Source organism: Patagioenas fasciata, chromosome 1, assembly GCF_037038585.1.
Source record: "Patagioenas fasciata isolate bPatFas1 chromosome 1, bPatFas1.hap1, whole genome shotgun sequence".
NCBI lineage: Eukaryota > Metazoa > Chordata > Aves > Columbiformes > Columbidae > Patagioenas > Patagioenas fasciata.
Genome location: NC_092520.1, coordinates 16,675,838 through 16,695,667, shown reverse-complemented (window position 1 = coordinate 16,695,667; position 19,830 = coordinate 16,675,838). Strand labels below are relative to the sequence as shown.

General features: G+C 36.4%; 1 protein-coding gene across 2 annotated transcripts in view; it reads right to left on the bottom strand.

Annotated features, from left to right (window-relative positions):
• DYNC2H1 (dynein cytoplasmic 2 heavy chain 1) overlaps positions 1 to 19,830 on the bottom strand; it is a 163,734-nt gene that overhangs the window by 42,357 nt on the left and 101,547 nt on the right. For both annotated transcript variants that reach the window (XM_065831939.2, XM_071803664.1), the window contains exons 79-82: positions 18,908 to 19,063; positions 17,151 to 17,226; positions 14,612 to 14,823; positions 12,916 to 13,020 (exon numbers count right to left, since the gene is read on the bottom strand). In XM_065831939.2, coding sequence (XP_065688011.2) covers positions 12,916 to 13,020; positions 14,612 to 14,823; positions 17,151 to 17,226; positions 18,908 to 19,063 — 549 coding nt within the window. The remainder of the gene's footprint in view (positions 1 to 12,915; positions 13,021 to 14,611; positions 14,824 to 17,150; positions 17,227 to 18,907; positions 19,064 to 19,830) is intronic.

The window sequence follows — 19,830 nt, the reverse complement described above, 5'->3', positions numbered from 1 at the left end:
TTTAAAGAGGGGTGAGAAGATCATTCAGAACTTGTACATTTCAGTCTTTGCAGAACCTGCCTCTTTTAAGCAAGGTAAACTAATCAAAACAGTATTTATATAAAAATTCAATAGAGTAATTTATTTGTGAACACTGCATCTAATAAATATGAACAGCATACAGAAACTGCAACTGAATATTTTTTCCATTCTTAGTGGAAAATTCATACACTATGGCTTTTTGCACTGTCAGCACTGAAAAACGTAAGTTACATATACTAATAAAGGTGGGGTAGTCAAACTTAAAATGTCAATATTTATTTACCTAGTTATTAAACTAATTGAATATCTCAGCTATTTCATATGTTGCATACTTTATGCATTTCTGTGGATAGACACTGTTATGATACTGACCAACACATTACAAAAAAAAAAAAAAATCATGCATTTAGAAAAATTAAGAGAGATAATGAACAGAATGGAAAGCAATAAAGATAATGAATGAGCCAATGTGGTCTCATATGGAACTATCAGAAAATCATGTTAGATCTGAAAATTAGAATAAATTAGAATAAAAATTCACAGAAAAATAAAAATCAGGAAATGTGAAGATTTTAACTTTTCATTCCCTGGACCTTTGTAAAAACAGATTTCTAGGAAGACAAAGCCTATTTCTGATCTTTACTCATGCATAAGATCAGGAAAAAGTCTTGCCTTCTACCGCAGAAACTGCTACTTCACAAATACAATATATAACAAACACAGGCTTATATCTAAGTCTTGTATTTATTTCATAAGCAATCTATCCTAAAAATTATACAACAAAATCAAATTTTACACATAGCATTACAATTTGAAAAAGAGGACTGCAAGAAAGCCAAAAATCATGTTGTGAAATTCTGTCAGTGAATTAAAAAAATAATATAGGATAAATAATTTCTGAGCTAAATATGATAACTCTTCTAGGAATACAAAATAGAAAAGATTTGCTAGTCAGATAACTGCTATATTTTCAAGATGATGTAACAGATAAAAGGATTTTTGTTTTTGTAGAAAAAGCTAACAAACTCCTCTCAGTAATTCTACAGACAACGTCAAAGGAGATACTCTACTGCCATCTGCCAGTTTTAAAAGGATGCAGTCTTAGCACAGAAACCACTTCTATGCTGCATTTCTCTAAATGGAACGATATATCCCTTTACACAGTTGTTCACTGAGATATTTCTGGTTTTATAAGACTTTACAGCTCAAACTAAAATATGAAGTTATAACATGGTCACTTTGGTAAATATTGGGAAAGCGGTAACGCAGCACAATGCAACTATGTCTTCATCATGTCACAAGAGGGGACAGGTCTCAGTCTGATGTGCCTTCTGACAGAACTACATGTTTCCATACTGCTCCCTGTAGTGTGGCTGCAGTAGTTCACGTTGCTGTGAAAGCTGCCCAAGGCCAAGCTTTCAATGGAACCTCTCTGACTGTCAGTCTCCCCACGTCCCTTACCCTCTTTGCAAGACCAGGGTCCATGGAGGCTGTTAGGATGAGGGTACTTCAATGGCATTCCCAATAAAACCATTCACACTGCATGTGGGTGAGAAACAGTGCAGGTCTACACTCGCTCTTTTGTTGTTCCCTCTAGGTCACCTCAAAGCTGCTCATTCACTCAATGAATAGGACTGGACTCGTTACAGAGATACATGCCTTCTTAACCAAAATACAAAGCAAATGAGGGAAGATATTGCCACCACATGTATCTTATTATATACAGAGGAGGATCGTACACCTTTGATGCCAGAAGATCCTCTGTAGAGTAGGGGTTCAGTGGAGGAGGAAAGAAAATCAGCAGGATGCTGCCAATGGACAGCACAAGCCCACGACTGACCCAGCCAGTGTTCATGTCGCACATTCTCACGAAGAACAACTAAGGGCTTTACTTTGCAGAGGGCTCCAGAACATGTACCACCTGGAGAACACGATGCTGAAAGGAAGGCTAGACGGGGTTGTTGACCTTTGCTAATTACACGCCCTGACAAAACTTAAGAAAACTGAAAAATCATAGGCTAGAAACAGAAAACATGCAGAGTACCAATATGCTCTCATATGGATAGCACCGATCCTATGGCAGTTAATAAAGGCACTTGAAGTCCTGCACCGACTCCCTGCAGTGGTAAGGGCTGTGCTTTGCAGCAGAGCACAGTACTGCGGCTCCCACTCTACTATGTGGCACAGCATATTTCTTTTGTACGACACCATAGGTATATACACAGCCCTCCCCATACTTTAAAAACTCATAAGTACTCAAATTGTTCAATTGCAGGGTAATAATAAATGCAATTTGGCATTACTCATCGATTTCTGCTAGAGCCTATTAGTCATGCATTTGTGATGTGGGATGTATTTCGTAAATGTCAGCAATTACATGCTCTGCACAGCTGATACAAGGGTTATAAAAACGCTAAATTATTTTAAGAAAATAGATTTATGTTCATCCTGACATCTACAGCAACAACATAACAAGTTCAAGAATAATTTCAATTGCATGCCTTTCAATACTTATATTGCTCTATGTGGCATGATCAGAATTACGGGGGAGCAGTAGATCAAAAATTAGGAACCAGTGCTCCCATTAAGGAGCTAGACTTCGAGACTGAAAATTCTGTCTGTTGATGAACGCACAAGAAGCTACAGCTATCATTATACTACAATTGAACCTTGAAAAATAACCACACACCACATTTTATGCACAGTAGAACCACTGCAGTTAGCTGTAGACTGTAATATTGGGTGGACATACTCAGATTAACTTTACTTTAGCTGACTTGGGTAATAACAGCAGTGCAGGCCTGCGGTGTTATCTCAAGCATGATCCAGCAATCCAAGAGTTCCACCCTCCCCTACACATGGTGTCTCTGCTGCTGTCGTTAAAAAGGTAAAAACCAGCATTGGAACTGTACCAGAATCAAACATCTGACTACTTGCTGAAAAGACCAGCAGGTCAGCAACGAAGTTGAAAAAAAAGAACCCAAGGCTAAAATGCTATTACTGAAGTCAATGAAATCATTGCAATTATATTCAATGAGGCAAGATTCACTTCTTGTTTCCTTGACCCTGGTTCATACCTTGCTTGCCTTACTAGATTGCCCTACTCTGTTTTCCATTATTAGTTTACTATGCATTTTAACTCAGCAAGTATTCATCACAAAATTAAAAACCAAAATGGTTATAAAAAAAGATAACTGTTTTTTCTACAAAATTTCTAAGTTTCAAGCACAGACAGAACAGCAAAAGTAATTATTTTAAATGAGTACTATATTTAGCAGCTACCCTAAGGTGTGATGAGCAATTCCTTTTGACTTCTAATGGATTTCATTAAAGACTTTTTTTCTCTTTAAGCAATTACATCTATAAAAAGAGCACATTCAGTGCGAGTTTTCTGAGCTAGTGTAATTCATATGGAGTACACAGTTAGGCAACATACTTTTTGCCTAGTTTTGTAAACCTGACTGTTCAGATATAACAATATTTTTGAGTCATCCAGACATAATGTGTGAATACTATTTCTATATGTTAAGTCTCTGATAAGGCTTCAAACTATTCAGCTGCCATTCATGACAAGCATGAAATTTCATGGTTTGAATACAAGAAAATTAGTATGAAATATAGACATGGGTCATTTCCACACACTTCTAAATACTGCCTGTAACAATGTGCATTCTAGTCCTCTAGACATCTGAATTGATTTACATAGCAATGATCTGCAAGATGAGATTTTACTGAGTATGAGAAATAAAACATGCAAGCTTTATAATACGTCAAAGAAATGCATCAACAAATTTTTCATGGGAATTGTGTCTTAAAAGATTGAATAAATTTCATGAGCGACTTGCTAGCTTATAAAATTTTAACTTGAATTATGATAAGAGTAACCTTTCAGTCACAGAAGACCTTTTAATACCATTATTTGTAACTGCAAAACTTTATATTCAAAAATGTATGTGAAAAAGCTGTATTATTAATGATGACATTACTGAAAGAAATTTCTGAAGTGCTGGTAAACAGTCAACATTGCGAATGCAGGCAGGAATTATTATTTATATTTTTACATATGTTGAGGACAGGAATGAAGTAAACTGCAGAGTTAATATTTTGGACTTCAGGAAGGCAGACACTGGGTTATTCAGGGAACTGTTTGCAGAATCCCATGAGAAGTGGGCATAAGGGAGAGGGAAAATTTGAGACAGTACAGCAGGCAGCACATTATTTCCAGCTGACTAAAAAGGGGCATAAAGGAATATTTTTGAGTGAGCTTCAGAACAAATCATCTTATTGTGCGAAAAGACCAGTATTTTCAGGACAATGACTGTTTGGGTAAGCAGGGAGTGTCTCAATGGATTGGAAGATCAAAAAAAAAAATTAATAAGGGAAGGAAGGGAGGAATAAAGGGAGGGAAGGGAGGGAAGGCAGGAAGGAAGGCAGGAAGGAAGGCAGGAAGGCAGGCAGGAAGGCAGGAAGGCAGGAAGGCAGGAAGGAAGGGCTACTCTCACTACTTGAGAACTACTTCAGGATGAAATTAGAAAAGTCAAAGCCCAGCTGGAAATAAGACTAGCAAGGAACATTATAGGTGAGACGGATTTCAACAAAAGCAAAAGTTCAAAGAAAACATGGGGCATTTGACAAATATGAGACAACATAAGTTAAAGATGGTACATAAATGCCTGAAGTATTCAATGGTCTCTGTGCATGGTTCAGGAGGGAAAAGCAAAGCTAATAATGGAAGAGAAACAGTCTACTTAGAGAACATGAACATACTTGAAGTAAACATCCCCCTGTACTCTGTGCTGGTGAGGCTGCACCTCAAATCTTGTGTTCCGTTTTGGGCCCCTCACTACAGGAAAGACATTGAGGTGCTGAAGAGAGTTCAGAGAAGGGCAACGAAGCTGGTGAGGGGTCTGGAGCACAAGTCTGATGAGGAGCAGCTGAGGGAGCTGGGGTTGTTCAGCCTGGAGAAAAGGAGGCTGAGGGGAGACCTTATCACGGTCTACAACTACCTGAAAGGAGGTTGTAGCATGGAGGGTGTTGGTCCCTTCTCTCAAGTAACAAGTGACAGGACATGAGGAAATGGCCTCAAGTCGCACCAGGAGAGGTTTAGATTGGATATTAGGAAAAATGTCTTCACCAGAAGGGTTGTCAGGCACTGGAACAGGCTGCCCAGGGAAGTGGTGGAGTCACCATCCCTGGAAGTACTTAAAAAACACATAGATGTGCTTTTTAAGGACGTGGTTTAGTGGTGGACTTGGCAGTGTCAGGTGTACAGTCGGACTCCATCCTATGGGGTTTTTTTCAACCTAAATGATCCTAGGATTCTATTCAAATCAATGAAATCCAAATAAGGTTCACTCACAGCTGTTGGTCAATATGATGGCTAGACTGCTCTGTACTGCATATGAAAAATCAAGGCAATCGGGGAAATCCTTACTGAGGTTAAGGGTAACATTATGACTGCCTTAAGAAATGGAATGGAAAATCAATGGAATGACAGACTATTCCACCTAATCTGTCCCTGGAGAGATCACGGAACACATCAACATGGAATCCACTTCCAAACACTGGAGGGGAAAAAAAGGCAAACAGAAACAGTCAACATAGCTTTACCAAGAGAAAAGAATGCATGACCAACCTGATTGCCTTCTGTGATGAAATGACTACATAAATGAGGGAAGAGCAGGGACACTCCTAATGAGGCTTTTGATATCATCTTCAAACACATTCCTGTTTTGGAAGCTGAGAAAGTATGGACTTGAATCATGATGTCAAAGAATAGGACGGATGGTATCCTGGTTTCAGCTGGGTTAAAGCTAATTTTCTTCCTAGTAGCTGGTATAGTGCTGTGTTTTGGATTTAGTATAGGAATGATGATAACACGCCGATGTTTTTCTTGTTGCTGAACTGTCAAGGACTTTTCAGCTTCTCATACTGGCCTGCCAGCAAGAAGGTGGGGAGTGCACAAAAGGCTGGGAAAAGACACAGTCAGGACAGCTGACTCCAACTGACCGGAGGGATATTCTGCACCATATGTGACAATGCAACCAGGTCACAATACTTGGTTGAAGAGCTGGGATGTTGCAGACTTGACTTCAACTCGTATGGCTGTGACACCTTGTTTGAGAGAAATTGACAGCTAGAGGCAGACAGAATCCATACGACAAAGTGTAACAAGAGGATCTGCCAGCAGGCTTGCTGCTAGCAAGCAGAGCTTTGAACTCAGTTTGGCAGGCACTCATGACTGAAATTCAAAAGGAAATGGAGGGGCAGAAGGTTGGAAGAAATTACCTAGAGTATAACATGATGGGAAAGGCATTCCTTTAAATATGTCAAACAGCAAGTCAGTTCTCTTGTTCACAATACAGAGAAGCACATTAAAGTTAGAAGAATTGTTCGACTCTTTATGGTGCCTTCATGAATACCAGATGGATTCCATAAAGACAGTTTGAGATTAGTTAGATGGGACAGAAAAGCAGAATCAATTATTACCAAAAGAGCTGAGATAAATATCTAGGATTAAAAGAAAAAGGAGCATCTCAAAGAACCATCCTTCCCCAATTACTTTCAGATAATAAAAATAACAGAGTTGCTAACAAGAAGTGAGAGCGATTCCCATCACTTTGAGACAAAACAGGCAAAGACAAGAAAATGCAGCTGGGTTTGAGTGAAATGTATCTGAGAAAACTAAATTACTTTATATCCTCTACCCTACCACAGAAAATACTTTTCAGATTTCGATTATATTTGAGAATATACAATTTGTCTGAAACATATTTTCTAAACAAAATATTTTCCTGCAAAATCTGAACCATCAGAACTGCAGAGTATGACCAGCCTGGTTGAGAAGCAAATAAACTTACAAAGGGCAAAATATAGGAAGAGAAATACTCCCAGCAACTTCAGTTGAAGTGAATTGGAACCCACTTATTTAAAGTTATAAGTATTAACAGGTCAAGATTATTAGCTGGTATATAAAATCTACAATTAAATCATTTTATAGTATTTGATTTAAAAATTGGTAAGAAGCTACAGTCTGTGGAGGCTTCAACAATCTGAAGCCCAAAGGATTATTTCACACTTGTGATGCCCTTAGGCACTTTGAAGATGTGGTGGGCTGACCTCAGCTGTCCACCCAGTGCCCACCAAAGCCGCTCCATCACTCCCATCTTCAGCAGGACAGGGGAGAGATCATAGGAAAAAAGGCTCGTGGGTTGAGATAGGCAGAGGGAGAGATCACTCAGCAATTACTGTCATGGACAAAACAGAATGGACTTGGAAAAATTAATTGAATTTATTACTAATCAAATTAGAGTAGGACAATGAGAAATAAAACCAAATCTTTAAAACACTTTCCCCTCACCCCTCCCTTCCTCCCAGGCTCAGCTTCACTCCTGACTTCTCTAGCTCCTCCCCCCAGGTGGTGAAGGGGGATGGGGAATGGGGGTTGTGGTCAGTTCATCATATGTTGTCTCTGCTGCTCCTTCCTCCTCACGCTCCTTCCCTGCTCCAGCATGGGGTCCCCCACACATGAGACAGTCCTCCATGAACTTTAAAAGGTAATTTTAATTAGGCACGCACAATCACCCCCAGGAGGTCCTAAAAAGAGAGCTGCAGGTTTACAGGCTTGCCTTCCACTTGCCATTTCTGGGACAGTGGACACAGAAGAATCAAGATGTTATACTAGTATACAGAGAAACTGTAACTATCCTTCATCCTTGCATGACAATTGTCCATGAAAATGTTGAAAACAACCTATTCTTCAACCTTACTGAGACTTAGCTGTCTCACATGATAGTCTGTGAAGTATTATGAATCTCTAAGTGTAAAAGAATGCTGAACTCCCAATGCAAGATATTAAAAGTGTTATACACCATGTTCTATGCAGAAATTAGCAGTAAGTAAACTATATGGTAGCCATATTGATTATCATCGATGGTCATATTTGATGAGTCTTGGATAACCTGCCATTTACTGAATGGCTTTTTTTGCAATATGCTTTACTATATTATTGGAGAATATTTAGATTAATAGGTCAACTGATCATACATAGCTACGAGTTACTGGCTGTAGTCACTTGCAGGTATGGCCGTTCAACAAGATTTGATGGCATCACACAACACTAAGAGAAGGCTTTCAATGCTACACTCTCTAAGGAGTGACTATAATGACCAAACAGTTGTGCAAAGAAAGGAGGGAAACAAAACAATGGCTCTGCATTTTCATTTCATCTTCCTAGGGTGGTTACTGGCAATAAGTCATATGAGTTGCAGGCATGCTAAATCCTGCAACACTATAGTTCTTAGTGCTTTTCTAAGGTGTAAAAATACATATGCAGGCCTCTCTGTTTCAGTCCATAAAAAAATCTGTTTCTCACATATGATAAATGTTATTTTGACTAAGACACTTTACGTATGGTTCTATTAAAAATTATCATAAAGGATTAAATTGATTCAGAGGAGTTCATAAAAGAACAGAAATACGGTCCCAAGAATAAGAGTCAAGTACACTGGAGCAAAAAGCCCACCTTGCAAGAAGGTGAGTGGAGACAGATCTAAATTACAGACCTTTCTCATCTATAGGAAGCCTAAAGCAAAACTCTCATATTCTGACAGCGAGATTAAACCACTCGAATACCGGCCAATATGCGGGCAAAAATACAGTGTTTATCAGAAGAAAGGACTATGACTGTAACCTAGTGGTGAGGACTTTTGTTGAGTGTAAGGAAAGGAGTTGCAGCTGTACAGAAAATCTCTACTTGGTATAAAACAGCTAGGATGAGCTGTGCTGCCTCCTGCAGCTGCACTGCCAGCTGAGCTCTTTTCTAACGTAACTGCACCATTCTGCAGAGGGAACATAGCAAGAGATGTGACATTATTCATGACCATATTCAACCTAAGGGATGTTGTGTCAAGGGCTTGTTGTAACAGAACGTAAGGCAGAACTGAAGGCGTGCAGTGTACTCCAGAAATCCAGCCTCTAAAAATTTACCTACATACCTACATTTACCTACATTCCTACATTTACCTACATACCTACCTACATAAAGCAGCTAAAGATAAAATACAGAAAAAAAAAAAAAAGTAAGCCATGTTGCCAAAAAGATCACATCTATTTAAGTCAAATATTTTCTTAAAAACAAAATGGCTTTTACCGGTATGCATGCAGTTTTAATCCTCTCAGAATTACACCACCAAACATCATGAGACATAATTTCTAACCATTCAATTAGTAATTACCAATATTACAATAAAACAGGTAGTGTCTGCTGAAAAAAAGGAACAGTTTTTGATATAATCAATATTTGCAAGGTTACCAAAAAAGTCCAGTTCTTTTTAGTGCTATTTCAGGTTTACCCAAACGTTAACAATCCAGGAGGTTACAGAAGAGATTTCTGCATAACTGCAAAATGCTGCACTGTGCTGCAGCAAATTTCTGCTACAGCTAAGTGTTGCTGCAGCAAGAGAAACTATCATTCCTATACATGAAAAAAGATATATTCATAGAAAATCTATATAAAATCTACACTTCTATTATCTAAGTATTCCATCCTGTGTGTTGAAATGATGTCATAAAATGGTATCAGATTTCTTGTAATAGAATTACATTAGTTTAACTGCATGGTTAACTGAATAGACTATAGTGTTACCTGTTTTAATACTTATTTTATTAAATAAGATTTTTAACTGATAACTTGCTAATAACAATTTACTTAATATCAGCGTATATCTCGATGATTATTTTAAATCTCTGAGCCTAAACACATGCCTGAAGTCAAAATTCCTGTCAGCTGGTTTAAACAAGTAACTTCAAAGTATATATGTCTAATAGATGAGAAACTATATGGGACAGTAGACATAAATTATGAGAGAATATACCACATACTTAGCACAGAATCAGTGACTGTTCTGGTGCTAGTGACATGGCGACTGAGCTGGTAGCAACTTATTTCTTACTACCTTATTCATTCAGCTTTTCTCTGCTGTAGCTTGGTAAAGGATTTATGAGAAACGCTCCTGTTAGAAGGCAATTTTAGATTGTGAACCATGGGATCATCTATGGATCTAAGACAGCTGCCAAACTGTCAGAAATGGAATGGGAATAGGATTCGTAGTTAGGTAGAAACACAATTTAAGAAAAATCTCCCATTTCTGTTACTTAAATAGCCTAAGACTTAAAGAAGTACCACAAACTACTACTGGAAGGATGAGGAAATCTCTCACATGACAAAGAAGCATCTCACACAACTGTAACTACAGCAGGCTCATATTTTCATGATTATAATCCATAGGTTTTAGATTATAATCAGTGCTATGACAGACCAGTTCAGCAGAGCACAAGGTCTGAATGTAAATACATTCATTACCTACTTCCCTTCACACAGGAGCTCTGAATCTCTTCCAATTTTGTGGAGGTTAACTAAGGACTTATTTTCCAATAACAGCATTTTCTAACAACTGTGGCTCATAACAAATTATGTAAGCATAGCTGAAATAAATTAAATCATCAGCAATCTACAGTGTATCTGACAGAAATAAAAGTGATTAAAGTTGATGTTTATGTAAAAGATTTTAAGACAAAACCAAACAGAGCTACATTGAGTCTGGGCACATTTTTTGGCTTTGTAATAGAGGACTTCTTGCACTCAGTGGATTACCCTGTTCACCCTCATCCTACTGATTTGCCTTTATACAGCTTTATAGTTTAATGTGCTAATAAGAAAACAAATAATTTGATCAGACAGCTATGGATTTAAGTGAACAGACAGGCAAATTTGCCAGTACTATATCTGATATTCAACAAATGCAAGACTCAAAAGCTTTTTTTATTTTTTTTAACAGATCAAAGGTCTTATACCTATGATACATTTCTGCATGGAGCCCTTTCTAGGTGAGTGTGAACAATTAGATACTTTTTTTAAAGAAACATAATTCAAAGTCTTGAGATAATAGGGAATTCCAATTATAGGAAATTTCCAATTGATTTTGCCAAGAAAGGTTGGACCAGATAATCCGTGAGATCACTTACAACCTGGTATTCTGTGATTCCATAATTTTTTTATTTTCTCCCCCTCCATAACTTATCCTTATATAAGACAGCATGCTAAGGCTATGGATAAAATTAAAGCACGCTTTGATATACAGACCAGTTCACTTCATCGCACTGACATAAGATTCTTAACTCAATCAACTTCCATGTTATCTGTTGCAATTAATTTACCTGTCAAATAAATTATGCTAAAAGCTAGTTAGATTTGTCCTGTTTAACTGTACTTATGCAGCAACAGTGTGCTCTTATTCAGACTTAGCTAAAAATCAAAGGAAAAAAATATAAAGAATTAAAGCTTTACCTCAAAATCCTAAACTTGCTCCATATTTGCACTAAATGGTTTGAATACCCAGCAAACCTGAATAAAATTGAAGGTGGACTTTTATCTGCCTATGAGCATTACCAAATTTCATCTCAGGCTGACGTAAAGCCTCTTCTTATTCAAACTCCTCCCTAGACTCTAGGCATGAGCGGCTCAATTCAGTTGTTACACATAATGTCATTTGAGACTCTATTATCCAAGATACTGTTCTGGACAGGCAGATAAGACACAGGACTTCCAGGTCCATGCTCTGCTGGATCAGGGTACACAAGCAGTGGGAATCAGTTGCTTAACATTGGATTCTGGTGCCATTTTTGCCCCTTACTTCCAGCTGTTAGCCCAACAAGATAATGTATTCATTTGGGTCTTGTGTCATATTTGGCTGTTCCCAGTAGATGTCTTAAATACACTAGGGCATCTCCAGATGATACAAGATACCAATTTTTAGGCAACTGAATTGACACCTAAGAGAAGTGATAAAATATTAGCAGTGAAAAGTTTTGTCCAACAAACCAAACAACGTGTTGATGATGAAGACATCCAGAGTTCAAATCACTCGAACATTTCCCTTCTCAGACTGACAAAATAGAAGTTATAAGGCGAACAAGCGAGACACTCAGTTTTCTGTCTCCACAAAGGGTGGGAAGAACAGCTGCCCCAGCTGTGCCATTAATAGTGCCCAGCATAATGGGTGACCCAGGTCACTCACCCAACACAACTCTAAAGCAAATAGGTAAAAAATCTTTGATCATTGCCTATTATTCCAGCAGTGAGATCACTGCATTTTCACATACGAAACATATATTCAAATCTGGACTAGAATGCAATTAAATGACAGCTGAGAACTCTTGACTATGATACAGCCATCTGCCATATCTTACAGCCAAAGCAATAATGGAAATATTTAGAATTAGTTATTTTTTAAACCGAGACCTACAAAACCCCTGCAACTTACTTTTCATTATGTTGAGAATTTCATTATGACATTCCTAAGTAGTTGTACGGTATTCTCCAGTGAGACCAACACTTTTTTTCAAAATATCACATTTCTAATAGTAAAGATAGAATTCTGACTATTGGGAGAATTATTCAGAATTTCTCATTGAGAAAAAGCACTAAATGTTACCCTTATTCTGTATATCAAACTATTGTATTAAAATTCGGTGACCAAACCTAAAACCTTAACTTGCAGTGAACAGCAACTCTAAGTACTATCCTATTGATAGTACAGATACAACTGGCAAAACTACTTACATAAGTGGATACTCTTCAGCATGAACCGAATTACGTTATCACAGACTTTCTCAATAATTCTTTGTTTATTTAAGTCCTAAATTAATATCTAACTAAAGATACCTATTATTATATTAAAATATTCTACAGACAAAAGTCAACATATTTTTAAAAATCCCTCAATTTATTGTGACTTTATCATAGAAATTCATATTTATGAACAGGTGGTTGCATTCTCCAGCTTATACTGGATGTAGAAAACATTCAGAGAACAATGAAAAATGTAACTTTACCTGGGAACTGATCATACGTTGTGATGAACGAGCAATATTAGCGGGCAGGCCAAAAAAGTCAGGTTTGTCATCTTCTGGAAGGCTTTCGATAATATGACGATAATCCTGCATTAGAAGAAAAGACTAAACATAACTGATGGAAATTTTTCAGCTCATGAAATTAACACTGTATGCTGAAGAGTTTTTCATTAAGTGAACTGCATAAAATGAAGATTAAAATAAGTATATAACACATGACATATTTTGGTAATCTTACTTATAAATTTCTTAATTTTATTTAGAAAAGCTTTTATACAGTGTTTCTACTCTAAAAGAGCAAAAAGCAATTCTCATTATTGTGATGCTACCAACTGAAAATAAAAATATGCTACAACTGTCTCTGCAAAGTAGTTACAATATTTTTGTTGAAAACTTAAAAGATTAATGACAATATATTAAAAAAATGAAAAATATTTTGGCATTTGGAATTAAAATAATAGAGTATAATACATAGTTATAAAATGAAGAGCTCTCACTTCCACTAAAATCTATAAAGATATTATCACTCAAAGAAGGTGAAATCATTTAGGTAAAAAGTTTTGAATGATCACTGGGGATGCAGAACAGCACCTCACTTCAGAGATAACAACAGTACCGGATCTCTACACCAAACACAGAGGGAACATTATTTAGTTAGAGATATTATTCCATTTTTTTTAAATAATCAAATTCAGCTTTACTATTAGTGTTCTACTAATCAAAACTACTTGCAGAAAAATATTTAAGACAGAAAAGTATAAACTCTCACATAAATAATCAGATAACTATAAGAAATTGAGAGATAGTAAATGCAGCGCAGGCAAGAAGAAAGGTTAATCTATTTCATTATATGATCTACAAGAACAGAGACCACCTGGTTTGTTTATTCCTTCCCTCTTTATTAACTCGGCACATCTATAGAAAATAACAGTCATATTTAAAGTAAAAAAAATAAACAACTCCCAAACCTTAACAGTGAGAATCCAGGTGAAGAATGCCAAACAACAGCAATTAATTTTAACTGGCATAATTCCATTTACATCAAGTCATATTAGAGGTCTAGCATGGAGTCCTACATTAAAATGCAAATGAATCTTAATAACAGTAACAACGATAGTATGTGAAAGGATAGGGAGAGATCAGTTTTTTAGGCTCTGTTGAATTCTCTCTTGTTTACATTAAAGGAACAGTACCGAAGAATCAGAATCCATATTTATCTCCAAATAAAATGTCCTATAATCTCCACAGCATGTTAGCAGATTATGTCAGAATATTGATATATCTTGTAAATAAGGAGATCTATTTAGATTCATATTTCATCCAGAACTTATAAGAATGTTTAGCAGTCTGTACAAGAGTGCTATTATGTTAATATACTGTCATATAAAAATGTAATGATATCCTCCTTTGTCATAAATCGACTTTTACTCAATTCTTCATAGCTGTGCTGCTCTGCACCACAGTCCAATCAGATATCATCGAAAAAGAAGGTCACCGAACAGACTGGCAGAAAAGTTCTGAAACTTAAGAATTAGTGCTCCATACAAAAGAGTCATAAATAAATGGAGGTAACCTTTGGATTGTAAGTCTGGTTTTCTTTGTGGAATTATTTCCAAGAATAATTCTTGAATAGAACTTATTTTAGTTTCTATATTGGTGATAGAAGATGTATACCTACCAAAATACTGCAGGAATTTGGTAAAGAAATGGAGTATGGGAAACCAGTCATCTTCTTGCCTCTGGTATTTAAACTGCCAATGACTCGTGAATTGAAAAGCTGCTCCAAGTAGGACCGAAGAACCCTCATATCAAAGTAGTTATCTACACGGCCTCCATAAATTGCATTTTCAAACAAGCCATGCACAAATTCCCACTGAAAATCTTTGGAGCCTATAAATTAATAAATATTAGTTTTGTATTAATGGGTAGCATTGCATTATAAGCCTTTCTTAATGTCTTCATAGTTCTTCAGAGAAATTTAAAAAATGTGTATATGTATATATAAAATAATTAATTTCTAATTGTTTTTCTTCTATATTACCAAATAATAAAAGCTGCAGAAATATCAGAGTTTGTAAATATTTTTCATCTATAAACTTACTGTGCTTTAAAATGAGTTATTTGAAATATTACTTAAGTCTTGAAGTGCTTTTTATTGTAGATAAACCAACTGGCTCTATGCATTTCAGAAATTATACTATTAAAATTTTAATTATGTGCTCCTTTGTCATAAATAAACAGAATTTCCCCTGTTCAAAATTTTATACATTGTTTTGCAACACAGTACCATCTGGTCTCATAAAATAAACTGATTGATTGAACCAAAACCAGACAACACTCCAAATAGATAACATTACTGGAAACGTCATATTTCAAACACAAAGAGGTATAGGTTAGGTACTTTGTAAAACACTGTAACTCATACAAGACAGCACATAAAACTAAGCATGTTACTATTAGCTTCCTGGTGAGGATGATGTTGCAATTAGATTATTCTGGCTTAGTTGTATCCCACAAGTTCAAAATAAGTTATGTTCCCTCCCTTCCATCACAGTTGTCCAAAATCACTACATTGGACAATGATCTACTTATACTCTATAGCAGGGGTGTCAAACTCATTGTCACTGGGGGCCACATCAGCCTCGCGGTTGCCTTCAAAGGGCTAAATGTAACTACTCCAACATTTATCCTGTCCTAAAATTACACTAGGCCCTTTGAAGGCAACCGCGAGGCTGATGTGGTCCCCGGTGACAATGAGTTTGACACCCCTGCTCTATAGCTTTCATGTGCAAGTGTAAGCTTGTACAGAAAGGTATTCCTTAAAGTCCTTTGAAAAAAGGAACGAGCAATTGCTTTAAGGGGGTTTATTGGTGGTAACTGTTTTTTCCAAACACTTCAATCATTCCTTAGTAGGAAAAGTTTTCTTCACAGCAACAGTTAATAATTAGCAGTGACAGTTAGTGATTCAACCTCTTTCAAGTCTATATAACTAAGGTCCAATTCCAGACACACTAATAATCCATAAATCTCATTTAAATCAATTATCATAAACTATCTCTAATGATCAGTTCCTAGCTTATTCTTAAGTCTTGGCATTTTATATAATTTCAAAATAACTTTTCATATTGACCAATATTAAGAATTTATAATGCTACTTAACAGAACAATGAAGTTGGCTCTGTCTAACAGTGAGTTTCGATATGAAGAATTTGTTCTTATTCAATTCACATTAAATTCATTTATTCAATACATGAGGGAGATCACACTGGGAAGGAATGGAGACAGAAGACTTCATCTTTCAGGCATTCCTGTAATTCCTTTTTAGTCCTCTGAACTCAAGAAGCTAAGCAGAATAGTTCTTGGCAGAAGGAAATTATTGGTTTACCCAACCACCCAAAAATGGAATTATGATTCCCCCTATGTTTCTAGCTTTGCTTACTGGTGATGAGCCTTATCTCAGTGTTGTAGAAGATTAAGCTCTCCATACAACATCTCTCCTAATGTTAAGTGGGGCAGGTCCTGCTTGAACCCAAGGTCAGATGGCACAAGGTGGCTTGAATCCATGCAGCTAAACTCTCTTTTGCCCTAAAAGAAGGTAACCTCTTACCTGCTGTGTACTGGAAAGAGTCTCCAGGCTCTGCTGTCTGACAAACCCTGCCTTGGCACTGCCTATGAGAATGCCAGTTTGCATAAGGCAAATATGGGAAAAAATAAACCTGGTCATGAAATAGTTTTGAGCCTTTATCCAGCCCATATCAGTTTACTGATACGCACACATCCTCAAGAGTCTGGATCTACACCCAGAAAAGCCCAAGCACAGCTGATTCAGGGTCAGACTGCTTCTGTACTGCTGGAGTTACCTAGCTACCCAGTCATAGTATCATAGGATAGTTTCATTTGTAAGGGACCTTCAAAGGTACCTAGTCCAAGCCCCCTGCAATAAGCAGGGACATCTTCAACTAGATCAGGTTGCTCAGAGCCCTTTCATGTGTTGATATTTGGAAAAATGTTCCAATGAAGATAGAAGTAAAAAATTTAAATACCTTTAAAGCAACCTTTAAACAAAATGGCCCCACTCTAAACAAAACAATAATGCAAAGTAACCAATCTATAAAAATTACCGTGAAAGGTTTTAATATTGTAAAGATTTTAAATGAGAGACATTCAGAAAGGTTATACTACAGAGGTAAGGAGTCTTTCCTTAAGAAGTGACTTACCCTCAAACAGTGTATCAATAATGTCAAAACCAGCACGGAGATCAGATAATGAAAATTCGTAAAACTTGGTCCAACCCTACCATTAAAAGAAATCCAAACAATTTAATTAAACACACAATGATGATCATGAAGTAAAATACAAATATTAGGTGGTTACAGAATACTGTATAATACTTAATACTGAACAAAAGAAGAGACAACCTATGTTCCTTGAAGTGCATATTTGGAAAAACTCAGTGGAGGCAGTATAAAAAAATCAGTTATACAAGAGTATTTAATTTTACATATTTATACAAACTAGAATCCATTGAGTAAGAGGAATGCAAACTTAAGATTCTTTTCTCTCCTAACAGTATTTACTTCAACTAAAGCTTGCTGACATCTGTGACTAGATCACGCATTGAATTATGATTTTATTTCTGAGGGCTTTTTGCATTTCAGTTTCTTTTGGATTTCCATAAATAGTTCTGATTCTTCAGACACAGTCTACACTACACTTTCGTCATCTTACTCCTTAATTCATATCACTTCTCTGCTGACAGAAATCAATTTAATGAGTAAAGCGATTATTGCTATTATTACAGTAAAAATGCTGATTGCCACATGCATATTTTAATCGTTGCCCATTCATACCTCTTTTCTGTTCCTGGTGGCATTATGCTTTATGTAGTATTATTGTATAATGTGTAATAATTCTCACAAAAACCTTTTGATGTAAATGGATGGAGTATAAACAAATACTGATATATGATACAGAACTTAGGAGATCCAGATCTCAAAGGTGTCTCCTGTTGCCCTATCTTCTTGTGGCTGTACCTTTGCATATGGATCATTTAATAAGAACAGGAGCATATGAAACATAATGAGAACCATGCAAATGTGTCAGATAACACACACATATCCAGTGAGGTGGATACAGCCTCAGGCTAAGCCCACAGCTGAAGCTTCAGGGTGGAAAGATGCTGCAGTCTGTCAACAGTTTTAATGACTTTTTTTGACAGATCTGTACATGGACTCCTAACAACCTGAAATTTATTACAAAATACAAGAACTTCTCGCTGAGATTGCCATCCAGCAATGTTAGAAACTGGTAAACTTACGCAAAATATAAAATCATCTGTACATGAGATGAACACAGAGTGGAATCAAGGAGAATTAGTAATCCTATCTCGTGCTACTTGGAAAGTTGGTGGTAAATGAAGATGAATTTGAACAAAGCCAAATGAGAGTTCAGGTATCAGATCAGTATATATATTTTCACCTATTCTGCTTCTTGAACACCATGTACAAAGTCTGTTTGTAAAAGAGTGAGACAACCTTCTAAACAAATGAGTAAATTCCCTTGTTCTTCCTTCTCCTTGAACAGGGTTTGTGTGCACAAAGAGGAGACAATGTCATCCCTCCTTCCCACCAAAACCTCTCTTCTGTCACATCTTCCATTCAGCCATGTATGTTTCCAAAACATTTTTCCTGTCCCAAGCGAAAAGGATTCACAGAATCTTTTCCATGGGACCTCACTCCTGCATCAGTACCAGTTAGTACATAAATCACAAAACAACCCCATCCAGGCAGTCACAACTTCCAGAGGGACAGAAATTTATGCTACCAAGATCTTATTTTGCAATTAATTCAGAGACAATAATGAAGGCAGGCACCAGAGGTATCCAAGTTTTGCTCATCTCTGAACATGATCCAACATGATCCTGATGAAGAATACTTCCAAATATAAAAGATAATAAATGGGGTAAAAATATTACCTGAGGAATATAATTTCTTCTTTCTTGGCATACAGCATGAAACCATGCTAAACAAAAGAGAGAATGCGCTCGAGACAAATTTCCCTTTTTGCTAATTTGCTCTGGTGTCCAAGTTTCATAGGTTCGCAAAAGATTCTTTTTGAGGCCCGGAGGTGCCTGCATTGGAAGGAAAAACACTGTTGTTGACAGAAAACCTGATACTTTATGCACTGTTTTCTTAAATTCTAGCTTACAACTTATAACTTAATGAAATGACAAACAGTACTTAATTAAAAATATCTGGTTGTACTAAACGGCCTAACAACAGAAAGATCTTATATTGAAAACAGCTTAAACAACTTAAACTTACTGTAATCATAACCAGAAAGACCTGACTGGAGGATTAAACTACACTAAAAGAACTTAGTGAAGGAATATACTCTAGCGAAACATGTAAGCTTAAAAGTAAATTCTATCTTTTCAAGAACAAGAACTTCCTTCTAAATTTACAGGTTTACTAATTATTATTTCTGTGATCAGACCTAACTTGTCTTATGCCATCAGTGCACTGTATTAATCAGCATACAGATATGGTGTATATGTGTGATAAAATGCCAGTTCTGTTATTGTTAGGTGTAGTGTTCACAACCAATAGAAATAACTGAAGTTAAAATGTATATAATAACAAAGATTAAAGTGCATAAATGTAAAAACAACTGATTAAATACCCAGCCATTTTCAAATTATTTGCAAGTGTGAAGTTGAACATAAATTTAAAGAGATTTAAATCCCATATTCATATTTATAAGAATGTCCCTTCTTTCTTTTGAAAAATAATGTTTGTTAATGCTTCTGTAAGATTACCAACAGCTGTATATGTTGCATTGCATACTTGTGGCAAATAATTGCAAAATATTTCGGTGAATTGATGATTTTTCTTTTAA